Consider the following 23,769-nt stretch of genomic DNA (forward strand, 5'->3'; position numbering starts at 1 on the left):
ATAATTCATTTTCAGAAAGAAATAAAAATGTTGGAGTATGAATCAGAATGCCTCAGTTATCAGTTTTAAGAACAATTTTAGGTTACATAAATTTAAAAAGTGGTGATGGTACAACTTGACAGACATCTCCTCTTAACACTAATCAGAAGGGAAAAAGAAGGAGGTACAGTCCTTCAAAGAATGAAGGTATCGGCAAACATTTTTTTAAATTTACAAGTGCAATGATGAAAGCTCTCTTTTTCTAATAACTACTGTTGTCCTTACATCTCTTCTATTTTCTCATTTCTAATTTGCTAATGTAAAGAGTATCTGAACTTTGTATTGCACTAGTGCATGTACTTCTCAGTTACTGATCTTTCAGTTTCTTCCTACCACTCCTGGTATAACAGTATAAACTTCTGGATGTTTAGAGGGACTGATGATGTCATCCTTAACAACAATTAGCACATCATCATCATCATCATCATCAGTAAATAGCATTGTGACCATTCTTTAAGAATGAATTCAATCTTATTTGCTGATGATATTGTTATTTAAAAGGAAAGGCTGAGAGAGAGCCCATGAATAGCTCGAGGTAGTAAATGACGAGATTCAAGAATGACACATGAGAATCAGTGTGGAGGAAAACGAAATGTGTGAGTAGTAGTAGTAGTTTTTTGTTGTTATGGCAGGGGAAAATCTTTTAAAGACACCACTCTGTGTGGGAGTTAGATTTCCACCAACTAAAAACCCCTACCCTCTTCACTCAACCCATTCTGGAACTGCTTGTCGGCATGACATCATAGGTAGTAGTAGTAGTAGTAGTAGTAGTAGTAGTAGTAGTAGTAGTAGTAGTAGTAGTAGTAGTAGTAGTCAATACAAATTTGTGAGTGTTTTCTCTCACAGAAAACCTTGTATGGAATAAAGTTGTAATGGAGTCTAACAAAAAAATGCACATTACATACCCTTTATGACACGCAGATGAGACCTGGCCAGTGGCAAAGAAAAATGACAATTTTATACAGGCAGCAGAAATGAACTTACTAAAATGGATGTTTCAGAAGATAGTTTAGTAATGTTTCATTTTACCTGGCAAGATTAAGGCCTTCAGACCTTCTCTTCCATCTAACCAGGAACTGAAATATACCGGTACATATATTACATTGTATTACTTACAATAACTAGATCTAATACAAATTAAATTAATAATAATACAAGGATGGTGAGATTACATTAAGATGAAATAGATTAAGATTAAATTAATATGAAATAAATCAGATATAATAAAAGGATAAATTCTTAAAACTAATATCCTACATGTAAAAAAAGGAGGCAGTACATAAAATTTGATTTTAAAAACAAATTGGATAAGAATTTTAGACTCTCTACCAGGACATCCATAACAATAGAATGGTTGTAAGTAGCAGAATCAAGTTTATAGATGATCCTTACTGGTGCATAAAATGTCTCCAAAGTGCTTCCTGGAAAGTGTGAATAGCGCTTAACCCCCTGATACTTTCGGGAAGGAGGTTCACTCACGGCAGGCAATTACTGAGAATGATTTATCATAGATGGCAGTTCTATGGGTAGGTAAAGCATGGATGGAATTATTAGCAGATCTGGTGTGAAGATTGTGATAAGAGGATAGGTATTTGAAATACAAAGTGAGGTAAAGGAGAGATTGAGTGAGAAATAAAGACATAAAAGAAAATTAAATGAAGAAAACTCAACTGGTAAAATGGAGATAAACAGACCAAGATAATTTTGACTCTAAATGGATGAATGAAGATGGTTAAAACAAAACACAAAACTAGTAATAAAAGTAAATAGAGGATGAAAAAAAAATACAATGGATGCAGAAGTCAACAGGGTTTATCTAGACCAGAACATAATGATGAATGAGACAGAGTAAAATGGAGAGGAACTTGATTTGGATCAACCAAGCTGTATCTGGAGGGGGATAATTGACTATGAATGATCACACACTTCCACCTTATACCAATCATGCTTTGTACGTTATGAAAATTATTGAAATATTGAACATGAAGCAATTTAGCTGACAATTTACAAAAAGTATTAAAATACTACTGGAGAAAACATCTGAGTATTTAATATATAAAGCCTATCTGTAAATTATCACGTCACTCTACCCAACTTTTTTTTTTACTATTTGCTTTACGTCGCACCGACACAGATAGGTCTTATAGCGACGATGGGGCAGTAAAGGCCTAGGAATGGGAAGGTGGCCTTAATTAAGGTACAGCTCCAGCATTTGCCTGGTGTGAAAATGGGCAACCACGGAAAACCATCATCAGAGCTGCCGACAGTGGGGTTCGAACCCACTATCTTCTGGATGCAAGCTCACAGCTACACGCTCCTAACTGCATTGCCAACTCGCCAAGTACTCTACCCAACTTGACATTATTACATTTGTGTTTCTCCAGGTGACTCATAAAATTATTTCATCCGGAAACTTCTTTTGCCAGGCTAGGTAGCTCAGGCGATGGGCGATGGGCGCTGGCCTTCTGAGCTCAAGTTGGCTGGTTTAATCCTGGCTCAGTCTGGTGGTATTTTAAGGTGCTCAAATATGTCAGCCACATGTTGGCACGAGGCACTATTACTCACACATTTTGCAACTTTTGTAAGAAATTTCATTTGCATAACCAATTTATTAATGACATTGGGTTAGCAGCTCTGGGAGGGTCATTAGCAATAGTAAAAAATCATCTGTACTCTCAGCTATATCTTTGTCTTATAAGGAATTCCTCGTGGATTTCAAATTATTGACTGATACATTTCTTACAAAATTATTAAGTAGGCTTTACTATAGTATACCTATCATTTATGGACATATCTTAAACAACCCTTGCAATTATTAATTAAATTTTCATGTAAGTTTTGTCTTTTTGGCAGCCACCAAATGGGGGAAGCAGAAATAAATGCATTTCTCTCTCTCTCTAGCACATTAAAGAACTCATGTAAGACAAAATTCTGGCACCTCAGCATCTCCAAAATCCATAAAAGTAGTTGGTGTGTTGCAAAACCAATAACATTCTAAAAAAAGACTCCATTCTGTCAGATACAATTTTTAATAATATTTTATGAAAATATTTTCATAATTACTTAATGATGAAAGTCTGAAACTCAGTCTTAATGTTTATTATGTGGGCTTCCTAGAAATGTAGATCTATTTTTAGGAATATTTGTTAAACAAAGATTTATTTTCTCAACAAAGGAGGAAATCATTCCATCCTTAGTACAACAATCTAGCTATCTCACCTAACACTACTACCATGCACATAAGTATTTAGGCAATGTTCAAGAGTAGTTTCATTCAAATATTTCATATAGCTTCACAAGGCATTTTGGTTAATGTCACTGTAGTCTTCAATAAACTTGTATGATATTTGAATTCAAAGAGGTGCTCTTTGAATCTTAAAGTTTCTTCTGGAACTACTACCAACATAGCACCTTTCTTTCCTTAGCTTTGTTGAATATGGTTAAAATTCCAGTTGATAAATGCCCATTTACTTCATTGTAATATGAGAAGTTATAGATGATCAGTTTTGTTTACCCAGTGTTATCAATGTCTCTTTCAAAGAATGAAGCATTTCTTTTGTAACTCCTCCAGTCTATTTCTTTCCATACTCTAATTTTTATCCTCTCAGTGCTTGTACTATATTTCCTTTTGTAACAGTTCTAGGAGTGGTCACTTTGTCTTAATTATGGAAGATACATGTGGGTATGTGTAGGTTCTCTACTGGAGCAGTCTTCACGTTCCATGCTACCGGGCCAACACAGAAGCATCATCTCCCACAATGGCCGCTGCTGGTCAAGTATGTTAGATCCCTTCCTTTGCCCTTCCTCCAACCAATTTCCTATGCTGTAGTCAGCTTTGATATTGAAGTTTGAGCTAAATCAGACTGAGAAAGCAAATTTTAATATGTCAAAAGTTTTTATTACATTTCCTATCGATTATCTGTTTTTCAAGCAACCAAGGACTGAACTTTTATGCATCTTCATATATAGGCTGAAGTAAGTTAAAATGAGTTGAGGGGTTTTTGAATTTCATCAGTATTAATCTCAAAGCAGTGGCAGTAACTTCTCAAAGTTTAAAATTGTGAGGCACCACAATATTGATTCAAATTTGGGTGCAATGACAAAAGAACTTTGTTGTGAATACTTCATTCAAAGCTGTAAAAAATATTGCTCAAGATAAGAAATGGTCATACTAGGTTAACAAAGTATGTTACACATACCAATACTTTTAAATCATTACAGTACAGATAATCAAACAAGGAACAAAACTGATGCAACATTATCAAGATGGAAGAAAATATCACCTGGACAAGGATAATTTGGAACAGCCTTTCTCAAAATTTATGCCCTAGAGGAGTTTTTAATTAGAAGGAAACATTACTTAAGTGTAATAATAACCACAAAAATTTACAACTTAGTTTGAGTCAGAAAAATATAAAATAAGGCATTACATAAAAAAATTCTCAGACTGTTCATTCAAGATAATTCAATAAATTAACACTTAAGAGTATACTCTTTCATAATATGAAATAACATTCTGAGTACATTCAACAGACTCTCATCATATCATCTTAAATTAAAAAAAGAGAATCATAAAAAAATAATTACTAGTAGATGAAGAAATTCAGCAAAGTGACAATAATTTTTCAGAAATTTCAACCTTCCATTACCATGCATTTATAGTTGTGAAATAGTATTTATTGTCTGTCAGATTAAGCAAAACACTGAAATATTTCATGAAAACATTTAATGAACATGACAATGTACACTCACAGACAGAGAAAGCGAGTGCACTGAAAAATTCCAAGTCCACCTATATAATGTAAGCAGTGTCAAGTGCAACCATGATGCTGTGGTTCCTAGTTCAATATTAATTGCCAATGACCAATGAAACAACACTCATATAGAAGTTGCATCATAATGGCCTTAAATATGAGTTAAGATAGCAGGCAGACTGATAGGTGCATTTTGCATGCCTGTTTGTGAAGCACCATGGCCCAGTGGGTATGGACTCACATTCACAGTGGGAAGGTGCCTGGTTCAAATCTGCTTGGGATTTTTTTTTTTTTCACTCTGCTGGCAGCAATCATATTGCAGGATGCCCCCACCACACTTATTCTACAAGCAACTATGGCACACCAAGGACCTCACATCCATGAGCAGGTAGTTGCTCTCATTATACAAGGAAATATAGCCATAACAGAGGCTGGACAACACTACACTAGGACATCCCACAGAATAGGTGACACATTGGATAAGATATTCTTGAGATTTGGGAGATGTAAACTGCTGTGCTGGTTTGGGTTCATGGCAGGTCTCAAACCAGGAACAGGATGACTGCTTGATCACTGACGGCCATTTGACCATATTCATGAACATCATGCAGCTATGCTAGGCCATGCGTTTTCCCAGCGGCTTGAGGATGGTCTTGAGATGCCTGAATGAATCAGGATTACAATCCCAGTGAGCAGCTAAGAAACAAAACTCACTGATGAGTGGAGAATGTATTCCCTCGCGTTTGCTGAGGACAACATGCTACATGATCGGCCAAATGCCATATTCTCCGTCAAGAGCACATATTCTTTGGTGAAAGATAGGCTGGTATGTGTATTTCACCCTTTCAGCACCCGACACAATCCAGCATAGGTGGCCGAGCATCACATGTTACAGTTGGATGAGCTCTCGCAGGATAGGAATGTTGCACAGAATAAAGCAACATCTCACTGTTGGGTAATATGGAATAGGTGGTTGTAAATAAAAGAATTTTATAATTTTAATTGTCTCCTGTTCGCAAGAAAAAAATAGTTGCCATGACATGACTTGACCCTTGTATTAACACATCTCTTGTATTTAATAATTTTAAACTCCGGCAGGCTATGCTGGTACGGTATTTAATTTCACAGCATTAGGCACAGGAGGTGAATGCCTATCTAAGTATGCCACAAGGTTGGCCTAATTCAATTGAAATAAAGCAAGTAACATGATGCAGTTTTATGTGCATACAATTATTGAATAACTTTCAATGATTTTAGCATTGTGCTCCATCCTAGTCACAGAACTACCAATATAATTTGGTAGCTTAATGTTACCTAAAATTGACTGACATATTCATACCACTTATAATACCCTATCTCTCTAGAACCTGTATGTAAATTAGAGTTTCCTACTCTGCCTTCTTTTCTGGAGTTCAGTTTTGGAAGTCTGTGTACCTTGGTTGTGTATGTTACTGTCCAAGGAATGACAATGCATTATGGCCATTTATCCATGATGTTGGAATTTGCATTAGGACTGACTGGAAATGTAAATGCCAAATATTGTGCACTGACAGAGAGGTTCATGTTTTCTTTTGCTTTGAGAACATTTTATACCAGCAGTAATATATCTTGACACAGCACAGAGCTTTGGAAGGTCATCTTCCATTTTTATTTACTTTATGTTACATAAAACTCAGGCTGTTTGAAAGTTACATAAATATAATGATCATTCCTCTCTTCAAAATATTTTTAAGACCTATTCATGACTTCAAGAAATGTTTTCAATTATATTGTCACGACTTGCCTGTTTACATTCTGTTATTCTCAGTTTGACTTAGATTTAACTTCAACAGTGACTGTAGCATGGTCCTCCAATCGCTGTAGTGCAGCTGATAAGTAGATTTGGATTGCTACCTCAGACTTTTAAGTTTCTATATATTGTTACTGGCTACTCAAAGATATTTATCTTTATATATTACAGTTAACTGAAAGATTTTCAAATCCTTATAGATTTTATAGAATATGTCCCTCATACACCCTGAAATAGCAATTGGAAACTTGCACGCATTAAAACTTTTCTTCCTAGATATTCTTAGTTGTCTTGGTCCCAGTCTAAGGATGGATAGTGACTTCCAAACTTTCCCTCTCCCAATCATATTTTTTAAGAAACACCTCTACCAAGGATATTGCTTGATGTGAAATTGTATTGACAACTATTATATTCAAAGAGTCCTTTCAACATGTTTGTGAGAAAGAAGAGTAATATTTGTTATATTTTGTAAGGTTTAGTAGAAAAAAAGGGAGTTCTTCAATATCAAATAAAAAATGTACAGTACCTGTCTCAGAGACAGCTGTGGCAGACTGTTATTTGCTGCCACAGTGTTTTCTATGTAAGCAGAAGCCCTTACCAAAATATCTGACAGTTCAGTAAATCTTCACAAAAAATATTTGTTAGTACACTTTTTTACCCCTCTCATTTTGAAGAATCTTTCTTTGTTTGTGCTGATCATATTTCAAGAATTAAAATGATGTAATCAGTTCTGTGACCCTGTTGTTATGCTATTTTGAATAGAAATGGTTTCAAAATAACTGAATGAGGTTATTCTTCTTCAATAATATGGTATTCACTAATAGGCCTATACATTTTTTCATTTACAAATGTGCAGCTTAACTATGATGAAAATTTGACACTGAGATGATGCTACGCAATTTCTCAAAGGAAAATCATCCACATTTCATCTCATGAAAGTTTGACACAAATATTTAATGTGCTGTCTCTACTAGGTAACACAAAACAATTGTTTGTTTCACATTATTTATAATATTTTACTGAAGGCTTGTAAGGTAAAACAGGACTATATCTACAGTGAGAGTAAAAATGCCTTTATACATAAAAACCTAGAACAAGATTATAAAGAGTTCTTTATAATAACTAAGTTCTCTGATTAATTAGAGATAATGCAATTCATATTGAAAATTCCTTCCTGCAAAAGAACATTTTAATGTACTGTTCTTGTTTACAATTTTAATATAGGTTTTGATTCTTGTATATATTCTCTGTTCCTGTCACAAATGTAAGTATTCAGTTTTCAGCATGCAGTTTGTTGTTAGTATTGTACTGTATTTCTTTGTGCTGCTTATCTCAAACACCTGCTTGCGTATGAAAAAGCTATGCCAGTAGAAAATGGATATGTATGCGATTTTCTTCATAAGAAATGCATTTTATTTAAAATGAGCATATAAAGATATAATTATTCCAGTCTATTTAACTTATATACTTGACATATATATATTTCTCAGGTTGTTGCAATGAATATAACTTAATAAATTAAAGTGGATTAATTGCTTATTTCTAATGCCTGTAATGATGCTGATAAATTCTACATTTTTCAAAGAAAAGAAAAATCATACAGCAGCACAGCAGCATCAAAAGTGCTATAGTGTAGCTTATAATTGTTACATAGTGACATTTTTATTAAGTCTAGTTTGTGCACAAGCCTCTGATATTGTAATAAAATAACTGACATAAGTCAAAGAAAATTTAAACCAAATGATTCTTTGATTATGTATCAAAATCTAAAGAGAAATTACAGAATTTATGTTCAAGAACTCTATTATAGGTTCATTTAAATTATGAGATATGTCGTCATTTCAGCACCTTCTAGTCCTGTGCACAATCGACGGCTCCTGTCTGCACGGAATGTGCGCATGAGCTCTGTGGAACTGCCTGATGACACAGAAAAGTCCCTGTCTTCTGCCAGTACCTCACCTTGCCCTTCACCGGTAATTACATATAGTATTTATGGCCATATGTATATTGTTTTATTTCCTTGACTGAACTTCATTATATCTTGTTGGAAATAAAACTGTTGTATGTGTACAAAGTCTACTACTGTATTATTTCACATATTCTACAGTGTACGACTACAAATTTATTGGTCAAATTTTAACCTAATAAGGGTCCTTCATTTAAAAACTGTGAACACCTGATGGGAAAGCACAAAGTCTTCAAGTCAATTACATCTAGTAACTGCATCTATTGAGGAATGTATTCTCTTATAAAATGAGGCAAAGAATGTCTTTTTTGAAAAATGTTCTCAAGTTACTGCTGAAACCATTATATAACTGCAATCTCCACATCTCATCTAATGTTAACCGTTGGCCTCTTAGGCCACTTTTCAAATCCCTGAATATGTGAAAATCATACAGGAACATATCAGGACTATAGCAGGGATGCGTAACCTGTTCCCACCTGAACTAAGATCGTGTTGTTTCTTACCCTTTCAACAAAACCTGAACTGTTGCAACGTTTCACAGACAATATTGGCAGTACGGTATGCACTCATTATCATGGTACAAAATGTCACCTTCCAAGAGCAGTCCAACATACTTTTCCTTTATTGCCCCTTACAAAATCCTGAGTGTTCTGACATGGGGCTCAGCATTTTTAATTGTTCCTTTCTCCAGAAATGTTAATAGAAGTGGCTCATGTTGATTGAAACACAGGTACTCACTATGGTAATGAAGTAGTAACACTCTGGTGAATTTGTTAAACTGGAAGCTACTTTTTTTCAATTTCGACTTAGTTAATCTGCAGGGTGCTACAATAAGGTAAGGCCAAACTTTCACGACACATCCCTCACATGTAGAAGAAGAACATATGTTATAAGGACATGGGTCCAGAAATGCTTTTCCGTGTCAGAACCTGAGTACCTGTGTTTCAATCAACATGTCTTCAACTCTACATAGCACATTAATCATGGAAAACACACAGGAACAGAATGTACCAGTATACCACATGAAACTCTTTCTTACATGAAATGTTCAAAACACTTGTAATCGAGTAGGTTTGTCTTCCAGACAGGATGCCTCTTCATCTATGTGTTTGGAGGTGACTACACAGCCCAATTTGCCACAGTGATGACAGGTAGTCTCAGGTGGAGCAGTAATGTTGTTTCTATTTCTCCTCAGCACTTCTCTTTCTTTCCTGCATTGCCTCTTGTCATTTGCTGTACATTGGCAGTTTTCTTCAAAAGATAGTGTGCCATGATGGACTAGTGATCTCCAGGATCAAGGGCTAAGTTCTCCCAATTATCAACAATGTTACATCTCTTCAAGTTAGCTTTGATTACATCTTTTAAATCGCTTCCTCTGACCACCTACACAGCATTTACCTACTGATAGCTTAGAGTGAAACACTTGTTTGGGAATGCAAACTACGTGCCCTGTCCATCGTAGCTGGTGTCTTAAAACCATCAATTCTATACTGGTAGTGTGTGCCTCTTCAAGAACAATGATATTTGTGCACCTGTCTTGCCAAGTTATTTGCAATATTTTCTTCAAGCAACGCTGATGATATTGTTCCATCTTCTTAAAGTGTTGACTGTAGCATGTCCAGGATTCAGATCCATAGAATAAGATTGGAATTAAAACAGAATTGTACACAAGAATATTTGTTGAGATATTATCATGATTGTCAAAAACTCGAGATCTTAACTTAGCAAAGGATGCTCCTGCACAGTTAATTCTGTGTTGGATTTCTGAATCTATATTTGCGCTTGATGAGAGGGTGCTGCCAAGGTACGGGAAGGTGTTTACAACTTGAAGGCTCACTCCATCAATTGTGACATTGATATCTCTTTGACCTTCCCCAGGGGCTGGTTGGTATAGGATCTGTGTTTTGCTGGTATTCAATTTGAGTCTGATCTTGTTGTACACAGCAGAAAAAGCATTCAGGATTATCACAAGCTTTTCTTGTGTCTGAGCTACAACAGCATTATCATCAGCGTACTGTAACTCAACTAATGCTGCAGAGAATGTCTGAGTTCCTGCCTTTAAACGTCTCAAATTAAAAAGTTTACCATTCATCCTGTAAGTTATATGTATTCCTGGAGGGAGATCATCTCTGACAAGTTCCATGACAGCAGCAACATACAACGAAGTGAGGGCTATCACACAGCCTTGCTTAACACCGGTATTGATATGGAATGGCTTTCCAATAGAGCTGTTGCCAATGACAGCTGCCATCATATCAGTGTAGAGCAATTTCAAGATGGCAACAGGAAACCATATAGGTACCTGTAGAGCTAAAATTTTCCACAAAGCTTCACAGTTAACAGATTCAAATACCTTAGTAAAATCAATAAAGGCAATACAAAGAGGTATATTTTGTTCTGTACATTTTTCCTGAAATTGACAGGCTGTGAATATCCTATCTGTTACATAAAATAAACTTCATTATAAAGCCCGTATTGTCATAAGTATACGTTGAAGGTTGAGTCAAATGTTCCACCATTACAATACCAAGATTCTTTATTAACATATTATTTACATAAATTTTTAAAATATATCGGGACATGTTTCGTCTAACTTGTAGCCATCATCAGCCATAAAAACCTTTGAGAAAAAGCTACAATGACAAGGACAAAGTAACACATTAAAATAATTCGGATGACCGAATATGTCATTTAAAATGGTGAAGAATTCAGAACTTTTCTGAGTACAGCACTTGAGAATACCGTTGACATTAAAATTAAAATTGTCCACATGGGATGATTCAGTAAAAACTTTGCGTTAAAATTCTTCCTTTTTTTGTGCTGTGTTAACATATAATATTCTGTTATGTTGTGAAGGCTTGATGATGGATTGCATAATGTTCATTCCAGTAGGACAACAAAGCCATAGACTCGTTAAAAAAGAAGATTAACGAAAATGATCTAATAGCCACGAAAGCGGACAAAGGCAATGCCACAGTTATTATGAACAAAGAAACTTACGTGCAAAAAACTGAAACCTTCTTCTCCGATAATTCTTTTAAACTGATAAAAAAAGATCCTACCAACAATATTCAAAAGAACTTAAAACAATTATTGAAACAAACGTCCTTCATTCACACTGAACATGATTCTCAAAAACTCATTAATATGAATCCCAGTATCCCCACAGCTAAAGCATTACCTAAAGTCCACAAAATAGATATTCCCATAAGACCCATAGTTAACTACAGGAACAGCCCGACTTACAAAACTTCCAAATTTATTCATAACTTCTTGAAGAAATACTACAAATTTGAAAATCCCAACTCCATCAAGAATTCTATAGAATTTTGTAATTTGACTAAAAACCTAGAATTACAGCCACAGCAAAAAATGTACTCATTTGACATAAAAAACATGTATTCCAATATACCGGTCAAGAAAACTTTAAAGATCATCAAGGACAATTTTCTAAAACACAGAAAACTAAGCATACAAGAAATAGAAGAATTTTTAAATATTTTAGAATTTGTAACTTCCAACAACTATTTCACTTTTAATGGAAAAATTTATAAGCAGGATAGTCTTCCTATGGGTTCCCCGGCTTCAGGAATAATGGCAGAAATTTATTTAGACCACTTGGAAAATTCCAAAATTCTCAACAAAATTAAAGGTATCGTATTCTGGACACGCTTTGTTGATGATACATTTACTTTAATAGATCATAACGTCTCCAACAGCGATATCGTTCTTGAACAGTTGAATGCAGTCGATCCATGGATCAAGTTTACTTCCAAAGCGGAAGTCAATAATTCATTAAACTTCTTAGATGTTACTATTAACAACAGCTCTAACAAATTCTCTTATACCATATTCAGGAAGCCCACCCAAACTATTAATACTATTCGGCAAGACTCAATGCATCCGGAATCTCAAAAAAGAGCAACATTTTATAGTTTAATCCACAGAGCTTTTCACGTCCCTTTATCTAATGTTAATCGTAAAAAAGAACTTGACTTTATCGGCTTAATAGCGAGTAAAAATGGATTTAGCAGGCATTTCATTGACAGGATAATCAATAAAGTTACTAACAAATCCAGTTCAACCTTGCTTAGAGAAACAAAAAGAAAAACAGACAAATACGCCACCTTCACTTATACAAATAGTAAGATTTACGATATCACCAATACTCTCAAGAAGCATAAGATCAATATTGCTTTTAAAACAGTCAACAATAATACTAATCTCTTTTACAACCAATATAAAATTAACAACACTATGAATAAATATAATAGGTCAGGCGTATATAAGTTAAAGTGCAACCAATGTTCCGCGAGCTACATTGGGCAAACCGGAAGAGGCTTTTCAGTCAGATATAAGGAACATATCAATGCTGCTAAACACAGAAGGTACTCCGCCATGAGCACTCATATGACAGAGTCCAATCATTCCTTCACTTCCATAGAAAAGGACTTAAAAATTCTTTATTTTCATAATAAAAGCACTTTACTCAATGTTTTAGAAAATATCTATATTAATATAGATCATAAATGCAATCCCATTCACAATTTGAATGAAATTTCAGAAACAGCAAACGTAATTTTCGAGGCATTGCTCAATAGTTCTTACTTTGACAAACCCACTAACAAGCATCTACGTAACAGCTCCCCGCCTACTAATCCCAACCTTCCCCTAATTTCCCCTCGTACCAGCTCCCTTCACATACGACCTCCATAGCTCGCTCTTAGTCAGCCACAGTCATCCACACTGAACTAGTCGCTGTCGGACAGGCGAGAACGTAAGTAATCAGATGTGCTGCACTTCTTATTTTCATTCTTTCATTACTTTACATCTCAAGACACAAAAACTTGCCTATTTCAATACTAACAACAGCCATTATTTTTGTTCTAGAGCCCTCTACTGTACATTCCACATTACGTTATCACGTTCAAATATTCCACCTAACTTCTCAACAAGAAATGTCAACATACCAATAAGACGGCTTTAACATCCGCTCGCTGAATTTCTCACACGTTGTTGTCCTACTGGAATGAACATTATGCAATTCATCATCAAGCCTTCACGACATAACAGAATATTATATGTTAACACAGCACAAAAAAGGAAGAATTTTAATGCAAAGTTTTTACTGAATCATCCCATGTGGACAATTTTAATTTTAATGTCAACGGTATTCTCAAGTGCTGTACTCAGAAAAGTTCTGAATTCTTCACCTTTTTAAATGACATATTCGGTCATCCGAATTATTTTAATGTGTTACTTTGTTCTTGTCATTGTAGCTTTTTCTCAAAGGTTTTTATGGCTGATGATGTCTACAAGTTAGATGAAACATGTCCCGATATGTTTTTAAAATTTATGTAAATAATTAGTTAATAAAGAATCTTGGTATTGTAAAGGTGGAACATTTGACTCAGCCTTCAACGTATATCCTATCTGTGGTTCCTCTAGAAGGCCTGAAGCCACACTGACTCTCTGGAAGCATTTTCTCCACCAAGGGTACAATACGATTTGCCAAGATTCGAACAATAAGCTTTCCCAGGCACGACAGTAAGGATATTCCTCAATAGTTATTGCAGTTTGTTCGATCCCCTTTCTTAAATATGGGAACTACCAGACTGTCTCTGAAATCAGGAGGCATTTCTTCAGTGCTCCAAATTTTGACAATCAGTTCATATATGTGTCATATGAGTTCCTCACCTCCTTCTTTGAGAACTTCCACTGGTATACCATAAGAACCAGAGGTTTTGTGATGCTTTGCTTGATTGACAGCATGCTTAACTTCATCTAGTGCTGGCGGGGAGCCAAGTTCTTCATTGATGTGAGCTGGTTTTAATATATAATACACCTGTTCATCAATAATCAATTTCTGGTTCAAGAGATCTTCAAAATGCTCTTTCCACCTATTCATGATGGAGTATTGATCTTTTAAAAGTATACTCTTATCACTGGACCAAAGGGGATTCCTCCCAAAGGTGGTGGGACCATAAACTGCTTTTGTCACTCGGAAGAACTGTCGTGAATCTTTATCTGCTAGATATTGCAACTCTTTTGCCTTTGCTGTCCACCATGCATTCTTGAGCTCACAGGTTTTTCTTTGGACATTTGCTTTGGCAATACTTACAGCTTGTTTCTTAGAGTGGGAGTTCAAGTCCCTTTGCCATGCTTGCAAGGCTTTCCTCTTCTCTGCGATCAATGCTTCAATTTCTTCATCATTTTCATCAAACCACTCCTAATGTTTACTGGTCTTATATCCTACTGTTTCTTTGCAAGCATCTTGAATAGTGGTCTTCAGACTCTTCTAGTGTTGCATTACATCAGGTTGATATTCCTTCGACAAAGTCTGATGAAGGAGATCTCTGTATTTTGAAGTAATTTCTGTATTGCCAAAGTGTCAAAAGTACAGGGCGCCAGGAAATGTTTGCAACGCCTACGAGCTGCTGCGTGAGGTGGCATCAGCAGTTAAGTTGGCAGCACGGCTGCTGCCGCTTGTATCTAAACAAAACAAACAACAAACAGTAAACTTTGTACTCACCACATCAATTCATAACAGATGCTGGAAGTGTTGTTCTTGTGTTCGAAGACAGACTTCAACACGTCTACATATATTGTTGAAGACTTTCACTAAAGTGTCTTGTGTAATGGACTGCACATAATTAATTATATTCACTTTAAGTTCATCAATCCTTTTTTGTCTGTTAAAACTGTAGGCCCGGCCCGCCTGTTCCCGGAACATCATGAACTGAGGCAGTCACACGAAATTTACTTATCAAATCCTGAACGGACACTTTGAATTAGAAAACTGCACCTGAAATTTTAGTTTCACATTTTCTGTAAACCGATCGCCTTCGCAAAAAGTGTATTCCACCAAAAAAGCTCTCTCTTCAGTAGTAAACATTACCGCCTGTATCATATTGCACTATTCCAATAATCTACCTGAATGCTCGCTTAATGCAATACACACTGACGATTTCAACAGCCCACAGCTCACACGTGTGGCCTCCCTATACTGTTATCCTGTTGACCTTGGCCTCTCGGCGAGCAAGGGTTACAGATATGACACCGTGCTGCCAACTAAACTGCTGATGCTCCCTCATGCAGCTCTTCTGTTGTTTCCTCCTCTGGGTGGACAGTGATAAAAGTATCACTCATCTAATAATTCAGTGATCTGTCCAACAGTCATCAGCTCCCATCATTGCTTTGGTGATGAGAACATCACGTAGATCTTGCTTGTGGAAAGCAACGGGAAACTACCTCACCCCTCATTTCCCTAGTACGTCTCTTCAGTGATGCCAAGTTATCACTAGAGGCTTCCAGACATCACAATCCTGCCCCCGTCGCAACTTCCTGATCGCCGCAGGACTTTTGAAAGAGTCAATTTGTTTTTGGAAGACTGCTGTGCATGAGGTTCTTTTAGAGTGAGTGTGTTGCTGCACTTCAACAAATGCACTGTACTTGATGACTAAGGAACTGTTTTCAATTGCAAGCAGATGCAAGATGATTGGAGGGTTCCTAGTCATTGTAGCCTTCATCCGCCATTCCTGCTGGGGAGGGACTTACTGTCTTTATGCCTGGTCCGCCATTGAGGACTTTCTACGCCCTTGACCAAATATGGTTCATCTGCCTTAGGGGGAAATTTTCCGATCCAAGGGCAAGAGAGTGCCCTGAAATATGATCAATTTATGTGTCATTTCCTACACAAAGGCTTCATCAGACCTACTAAGGGAGAGTTCATCTGCCCGTAGCCGTTGGTTCTCCCCTTGTTTGCCAGGTTTGGTACTGGCCACCTGACCCTCAGCCAGACAGTCGCAGGTAGTACCGTCTACTGTCACATACGGTAGCAGGGTGTTCCTGACCTGACCAAGGGTTCAAAATACCCACTGTTAGCATTGATACATGCATCAAACCACTATCAGCGCATCCAGGATTCAACACAACAGCAGGATGATGCATACATCAATGCTAACGGACGGTATTTTGAACATTTCATGTAAGGAAGAATTTTTTCTTTATGTCGCACCGACACAGATAGGTCTTATGGCAACAATGGGATAGGAAAGGCCTAGGAATGGGAAGAAAGCAGCTGTGGCCTTAATTAAGGTACAGCACCAGCATTCGCCTGGTGTGAAAATGGGAAACCAGGGAAAACCATCCTCAGGGCTGCCGACAATGGGATTCGAACGCACTATCTCACGCATGCAAGCTCACAGCTGCACGCCCCTAACCGCATGGCCAACTCACCTGGTAGGAAGAGTTTAATGTGGTATACTGGTATGTTTTTTTTTTTTTTTTCTGTGTGTTCCCATGATTAATGTATTAAATAGAGTTGTAGAAAATGAGTTCTAACATAGAAATAAAGCATTTCTGTACCCATGTCCATATGTTCATCTTCTACCATTGAAGAAGGTTTCCTGAAAGTTTGGCCATACCTTACTGTTACACCTGTATAACTCTGAGAGTTTTCAGTCTGTCAAAACTAATTCTGGATAAGTAAAAATAGAAATTATCTATAAAAAGAAAACATTTAATAACATATAATTGAATTAAAAACAGAATATCATCTTTAATTCTTGAAAGAACATCGATTCTGTCAAATCACACTTTTAATAATAATAATAATAATAATAATAATAATAATAATAATAATAATAATAATAATAATAATAATAATAATAATAATAATAATAATAATAATAATAATAATAATAATAATAATAATAATAATAATAATAATAATAATAATATGCCTCTCCTGGCAGGACCTAGTGTTTACAGTGCACTATGTCCTCTTAGGCTAGAGCAATTTTGTTACTTTCATTGATCTGTCTCTGTCTAATCCTTGGCTTTGACAGTATGAAAGATTGAGGTTTGAGCAATGCTAGTAATGCCCTTCCTTATGCAGCCAGTCCCTGCTATGAATGGTGTGAAAATGTTGCTCATAGGGTCAGCTGGTGCATGCATTTCAGTGGGCTTGGCAGACTGATATGTAATATCAATTCCTGGCTCGGTGAGGAAAGCAACGGGAAACTACCTCACCCCTCACTTCCCTAGTATGCCTCTTCAGTGATGCCTAGGCCATTTATGACAGCTGATGGTGGATCTGTTGAGGATCCAACCAGCCTTAGGGCTGTGGACTGAACATACATACATTAATAATAATAATAATAATAATAATAATAATAATAATAATAATAATAATAATAATAATAATAATAATAATAATAATAATAATTTGAACATGTCATGTTTATTATATATATAATTCGCTGGGGCCATCAAGGACCACGTTAAGTCTTGTTGCATTTGACAATGAACTTGGCCTTCTTTAGAGCCCAAATTTCCCTCATTCTTTGTGAGTGGGCCTGCTTACGCTCCTCTGTCCAAGGGGCACCGTGTCTTCTCTTCGGTTGCTTGTCTCGGTTTAGCCCGTTTGTCAATATTTTCTTGTGGAAGAGATCTCTGTTAAGGGCGTCTTCAGCTGAGATATGCAGCATTTGCAGGTCTTCTTTGGTATTTCTAAACCAGGGATTTGTGGTTTTGGGGTTTGAATCAAAAAAGTGAAAGATTTCTTTAGTTAACTTTCTTCCGTCCATTCTTTTCAGATGACCGTAAAATCGTGCCCGTCTTTTTCTGATTGTGTCGGTAATTTTCTCTATTTTGCTGTAGACTTCCTAGTTGGATCTCTCTTGATGGATTCCATTTCTGTACTTTGATCCCAAGATTCCTCTCACAATTTTGCGTTCTCTTTTCTCCAGTTCTTCAAGGAGTCCTTTGTTGGCATTTAGAGACAGGATTTCGGCTGCATATAGAACTACTGGCTTCAGAACTGTTTCATAGTGAGGTATCTTGGTGTTTTGGGTAAGGCATTTTTTGTTGTAGATTGTGCGGGATGTTTGGTAGGCTATTTCCAGTTTGCGTACTCGCTCCTGAAGTGCTTCTTTGTCCAGTCCATTTTTCATGATGATCTCACCCAGGTATTTGAATTTGTCTACTCGGGTGATGTCCCCGTATTTTGTATGGAGTTTTGGTGGAGCCTCTTTGATGTTAGTCATTACTTCTGTTTTCTCAAACAATATCTGCAAACCAGTTTGTTCGGCAATTTCCTTTAAAATTTCAACTTGAGCTCTAGCGGTTTCTATGTCGTTTGAGAGAACAGCAATATCATCGGCAAATGCTAAGCAGTCTGTTGCGATCCCCTTAGATTTGGTTCCTGTTCTCAATGGACTGTAGTTGGTTTCCTGTAATCTCACCCGCCAGGTTCTGATGATCTTTTCAAGAACACAGTTGAAGAGTATCGGGGATAGCCCATCACTTTGTCGGACTCCTGTTTTGATGTCAAAGGAATGCGAGAGACACCCATGGAACTTCACCTTGGATTTTGTATCGGTCAGGGTGGCTCTAATTAATGCCAGCAGTTTCAGATCAACTCCAAATTCATTTAAGATATTTAGCAGGACTTCCCAGTCAATGGAGTCGTACGCTTTCTTAAAGTCCACAAAGACAGACACATACTGCTTGGACCTTAGTGTACAATATCTGATGGTCGTTTTGAGATTTTGGATCTGTTCAGCTGTTGAGCGACCTTTTCTGAATCCTCCTTAGTATTCACCTATTTGATGTTCGACTTGTGCTTCCAAATGCTCCAGGATGGCAAGTGATAGAATTTTGTAAGTCACGGGTAGCAAAGATATTCCTCTGTAGTTGTTTATGTTCTTCATGCTGCCTTTTTTGTGTAATGGATGGATCAAAGCTATTTTCCAATCTTCGAGTAGGGTCTCCTTGTTCCAAATTTCTTCTATTTGCTTTTGCAAGATATCAAGTGATTCCTCTGGGGCATATTTCCATAGTTCTGCTACTACTGAGTGTTCCCCCAGCGCTTTGTTATTTTTGAGACGGGCAATGTGGCGCTTGATTTCATCTCTGTCGGGTGGTCTGGAATCTGGGTACCTGAGTAAGGGTTCCTTGGTCTCAATGGCGCTTTGCGGTTTAGAGCAATTAAGTAAATTCTTGAAGTAATCTGCCAGAATGCTGCAATTTTCTTCATTTGACGTCGCCAGTGTGCCGTCCTTTCGCTCAAAGCATAGAGATGGTGGCTTATAGCCAGTGAGTTTGCGTTTGAAGGCTCTGTAGTACTCTCTGCTTTCATTCTTCCTAAAGTTTTGTTCTATCTTTTCAATGACAGATTTTTCGTATTTACGTTTCTCAGTTCTGAACATCCTAGCTGCTTGGGCACGTTGGGTTTTGTAGGTTTCCCAATCATTTTCTGATTTCGTAGAGTAGTACTGTTTCCATGCATTGAGTCTTTCTTGGAGGACTGATTCGCAGGTACCATTCCACCAGGCATGCTTTTTGCTTCTCTTGATTTCTGCAACGTCTTTGGCGGCCTCAACAAGGAGACTTTTGGCGTTGTTAAAGTCACAGTCATTTGGTCTAGCCTTCTCCTGGAACTCCTCGACCCTTTGCCGAAGTTTATCATTGTCGAAGCGTGTGATCTGTTTGGTTGTCTTCCTTGTGTCTGCGGGAATTGGTTTGAATTTGATAAGAGGCATATAATGATCTGAGGCCACATTGATGCCTTTCTTTACCTTGACATTCATAATCTCAGGGCTGTTTCTCCTGGAGATTGCAACATGATCAATTTGGAACTCTCCGAGAGCTGGGACGGGAGAACGCCAAGTCATTTGCTTTCTGGGTAGATGGCGAAAGTGGTTCGACATGACCTGCAGGTTGTGATTTTCGCAAATGGACACCAGTCTTTTGCCGTTGGGATTGGTTCTTTTGTGAGCAGGGTAATTTCCTATAACTTTCTTGTACTTCTGTTCATGACCTAGTTGGGCATTGAAGTCACCCAAAAGAAGCTTGACATGGTGTTTGGGGATTTTGTTTAATTTTTCATCCAGTAGGTCCCAGAAATTATCAACTTCGTCTGGATCAGACTTGTTCTTATCGTTTGTAGGAGCATGTGCGTTAACTAGGGCATAGGTTTTGTTGGCGCATTTAATTGTGAGGATAGACAATCTGTCATTCACAGGTTCGAAATTTGCAACCGATTTAAGGATCTTGGTTCTAACAGCAAACGCGGTTCCAAGCATCACAGCTCCATTGAGGATTCCTCTTTGCGCTTTGCTCTTGAAAAATCGGTAGCCTTCGGATTCAAAAATCTCTTCATCTGGGTACCTTGTTTCCTGTAGGGCCATTATGGATATCTGATTTTTGTGAAGAGCTTTGGTGAGGGTTTTCAGCTTGCCAGTTTGTGTAAGTGAATTTATGTTGAAAGTTGCTAGAAAGGTTTTAGATTTTGGCCTGAGTTTTTGACTCTTCGGGGTACACCGAGATGCTCCGACTCGTCTCTTGCATGATGTCGAGTCTCCCCCAGAATCCGAACGAGACTCGTGCGCCGTGGCGTTCACGACGAGGGATTTATCCGAAGATTTACCCCCTGGGGTATGTTTCTTGAAATGTTGTGCCATCATGCTTTTTGACTTTTACAACTAGGGTTGTTAGCCCTAGAGGTTGCCTCAAGATGTTTTCTGGCTTCTGGTCATTTACCAGTCTTCACCGTAACCCTGGCAAGGGACCAGGTTTTTTTTCACGGTGGTATTTTATTTCCCTACTACCCTGACTCTGCTGGCAGCAGAGCCAGCGAGCTTCCCCAATTCCAATGGGACGTGCCCAATGGAGGTAACCGGTAAATCCCCACACGGGATTATTATTATTATTTTATTTTTTTATTTACATCATTAAGATAAGTTCAAATATTACAATAGTTATTACTAGGAAGGTGTATACAGAATTAAGTAATATTCATATAATATTCATGTTTGACAGACTGAAAAATTTATAAGTCGACTGTGTCGACAGTAAAAATGGAATGGCTTCATTCTTAACAAATTGGTGCAAATGATATCTACTTTATTAAAAATCAAGCTGAGACTCTTAAGTAAGCTTCGCTAGGACTAAAAATTTATGTTAATGCCTCACTAACTATTGGTTTACAAATGTACACCATTAATTTCAGAGAGCATTATAAAACTCATAGCAGTAACAGGTAAGAAATGTTCTTCATATATAATCTTTATGCAGGCAAACAATCCCTTTCCCCCAAAACAGGCTAGTGACTTTGCAGAGGAGATGCTGCAACCCCCCCTCGCCCATCTCAGGTAGAGAGGAATCAGTACAGTATTGTTTGAGAACCACACAATAGATGAGTGCAGAAAGTGTGATGTAGCGTGGAATAATGCATTAGCATAAAATGTCTTATTGAGGAGGAAGAACTCCAACCACAAGATATGTTCTAGAGACTCAACATACCTACAGTTTGAAGAAGCATGTGTCTCCATGAGCCATGTGTTTAAATGGTATAAAATCTTTGGAGAGAGATGAGACAGACGCTCACATTTCATGTAATAACGCAAATGGATTTTTTTTAATGTTAGCTTCTACACTAATAATTGAAGCAAGTTGCTTTACACTAATCACCTGTTCTTTTAAATAAGCATGTTAGGATGGTCAGTGTTGATTGGAGTGACTGAAGTTTATGGCCAACTGTCAAAAACTGAACGATACCGGTACACATGTGAGTTGTTGGTCATTTCCTCAGAGGGTTAAAAGCAGAAGGACAATTTCTGAAGACCACAGTAACTCGCTTGTAATGACAAACAAAATCCTCCCCCTCAACAGTCTAGTGACCTTGCAGAGGTGTTGCAATCCCTCCCTTTCAGATTGGTAGGAACCAGTTCAGTATTGTCTGAGAAATACAAAAGAGATGAGTCTTCAGAAGGTGTGATGCAGCATGGAATAATCCATTAGAATAAAATTTCTTTTTGAAGAAGTAGTCTAGCCATGGGAAATTTTCTAGAGACTCAAAATACAGTTTGGAGAAGCATATGTCTCAAGGACCCATGTGTTTAATTAAATGGTATAAAACCTTCAGAGAGAGAAGACACAGGCACTTACTTCCCTGTAATGCAAATGGATATTTTATGATGGCTCCTAATTTATAATTGAAACAAGTTCTTTTACATTAATGCAATTGCTCTTTCAAATAAGCACGTTAGCATAGTCAGTGTTCATTGTGATGATTGAAGTTCATGGCTGACTATAAAAAACAAAATTATATTATATATGTGTTGCTTGGCCTTTGGGAGGGATCTTAAGATTATTTGTTCAATTCATACTAGGTGGACCTGTCTGTTCAGGCAGCGCCTGCCTTACTGTCTACTGTATTGCTGCCTTCAACAGGAAAGATATTCATACAAGACTGTATTAAGTGTCTAGGATGTTCCTTCCCAATTAAGCAGCACCCTTAAACTAAGAAATAGCCTAATATTGTACTCTTTACAATTCCTAGTCGTTACATAAGACCCAAAGTTAAGACGCTTATAGTTTCATTCACAACAACAATCTTGACCAGTCTACATATAACAATCGGTTTTAAATCTCCACTTGTGTTTGACAACACATTTCAACATTAGTTATGTCAAGAACATGAAAATGATATAGGTGAGTCAAATGAGCCCCCGTATGAATACCCTCATTATCCAAGACTTACGTTAGAGGAAGAAGATCCATTTTAGTTTTGGACATATTTTTAAGTTAGATAGAATAGGACTGACAAGTTTTAATTGTGTTAAAACACCATTCATTTATGTTACTCACATTTATGTATTGTTCACATTTTTAAAATTATTATCCTGGCATGTTAGTTTTAAGTGATTATTAACGTTCATAAATAATACTATATATACTATATATGGTTAAAAAGGCCCAAATAATGGGTGAAACATGTACCTGATAAGTCTATATAAATTCATGTAGATTCAAACCACATTAAACGTGGAAAGTATTGAATAGGTGGTTTTATTAAATTTTCCTTGAGATTTTATGCCTAACATCATCTTCAATACGGAACAATAATGAGAGTTTTACTTGTAAAATAGACTGATGTGAGCAAACACAAACATAGCACGCGAGAATGAAAGATTTACAATCAATATACGCGTCACAATATACAGGTTTCAATAATCATCGCACATTCATGCATATTTCTTGTATTAATAAATGTTGACATTTCATTTGAAAGTGGCCAATGAACAAAGGATTTCCGGCCACTGACGTACGATGCTATAATGTCGGGATTTGAAAACAAATGTTTGAATTTCACCAAAAAATAAGCTAAAATCGGGAGAAATAATAGAATAATCGGTAGGCGGGAAAACTGTCGA

General features: G+C 36.9%; 1 protein-coding gene across 8 annotated transcripts in view; it reads left to right on the top strand.

The window, feature by feature from the left end:
* LOC136858540 (SH3 and cysteine-rich domain-containing protein 3) overlaps positions 1–23,769 on the top strand; it is a 325,524-nt gene that overhangs the window by 285,094 nt on the left and 16,661 nt on the right. For all 8 annotated transcript variants that reach the window (XM_067138153.2, XM_068225594.1, XM_068225595.1 and 5 more), the window contains one exon: positions 8,428–8,555. In XM_067138153.2, coding sequence (XP_066994254.2) covers positions 8,428–8,555 — 128 coding nt within the window. The remainder of the gene's footprint in view (positions 1–8,427; positions 8,556–23,769) is intronic.

The sequence above is a fragment of the Anabrus simplex genome, chromosome 1 (assembly GCF_040414725.1).
Source record: "Anabrus simplex isolate iqAnaSimp1 chromosome 1, ASM4041472v1, whole genome shotgun sequence".
In the NCBI taxonomy this organism is placed as follows: Eukaryota; Metazoa; Arthropoda; class Insecta; order Orthoptera; family Tettigoniidae; genus Anabrus; species Anabrus simplex.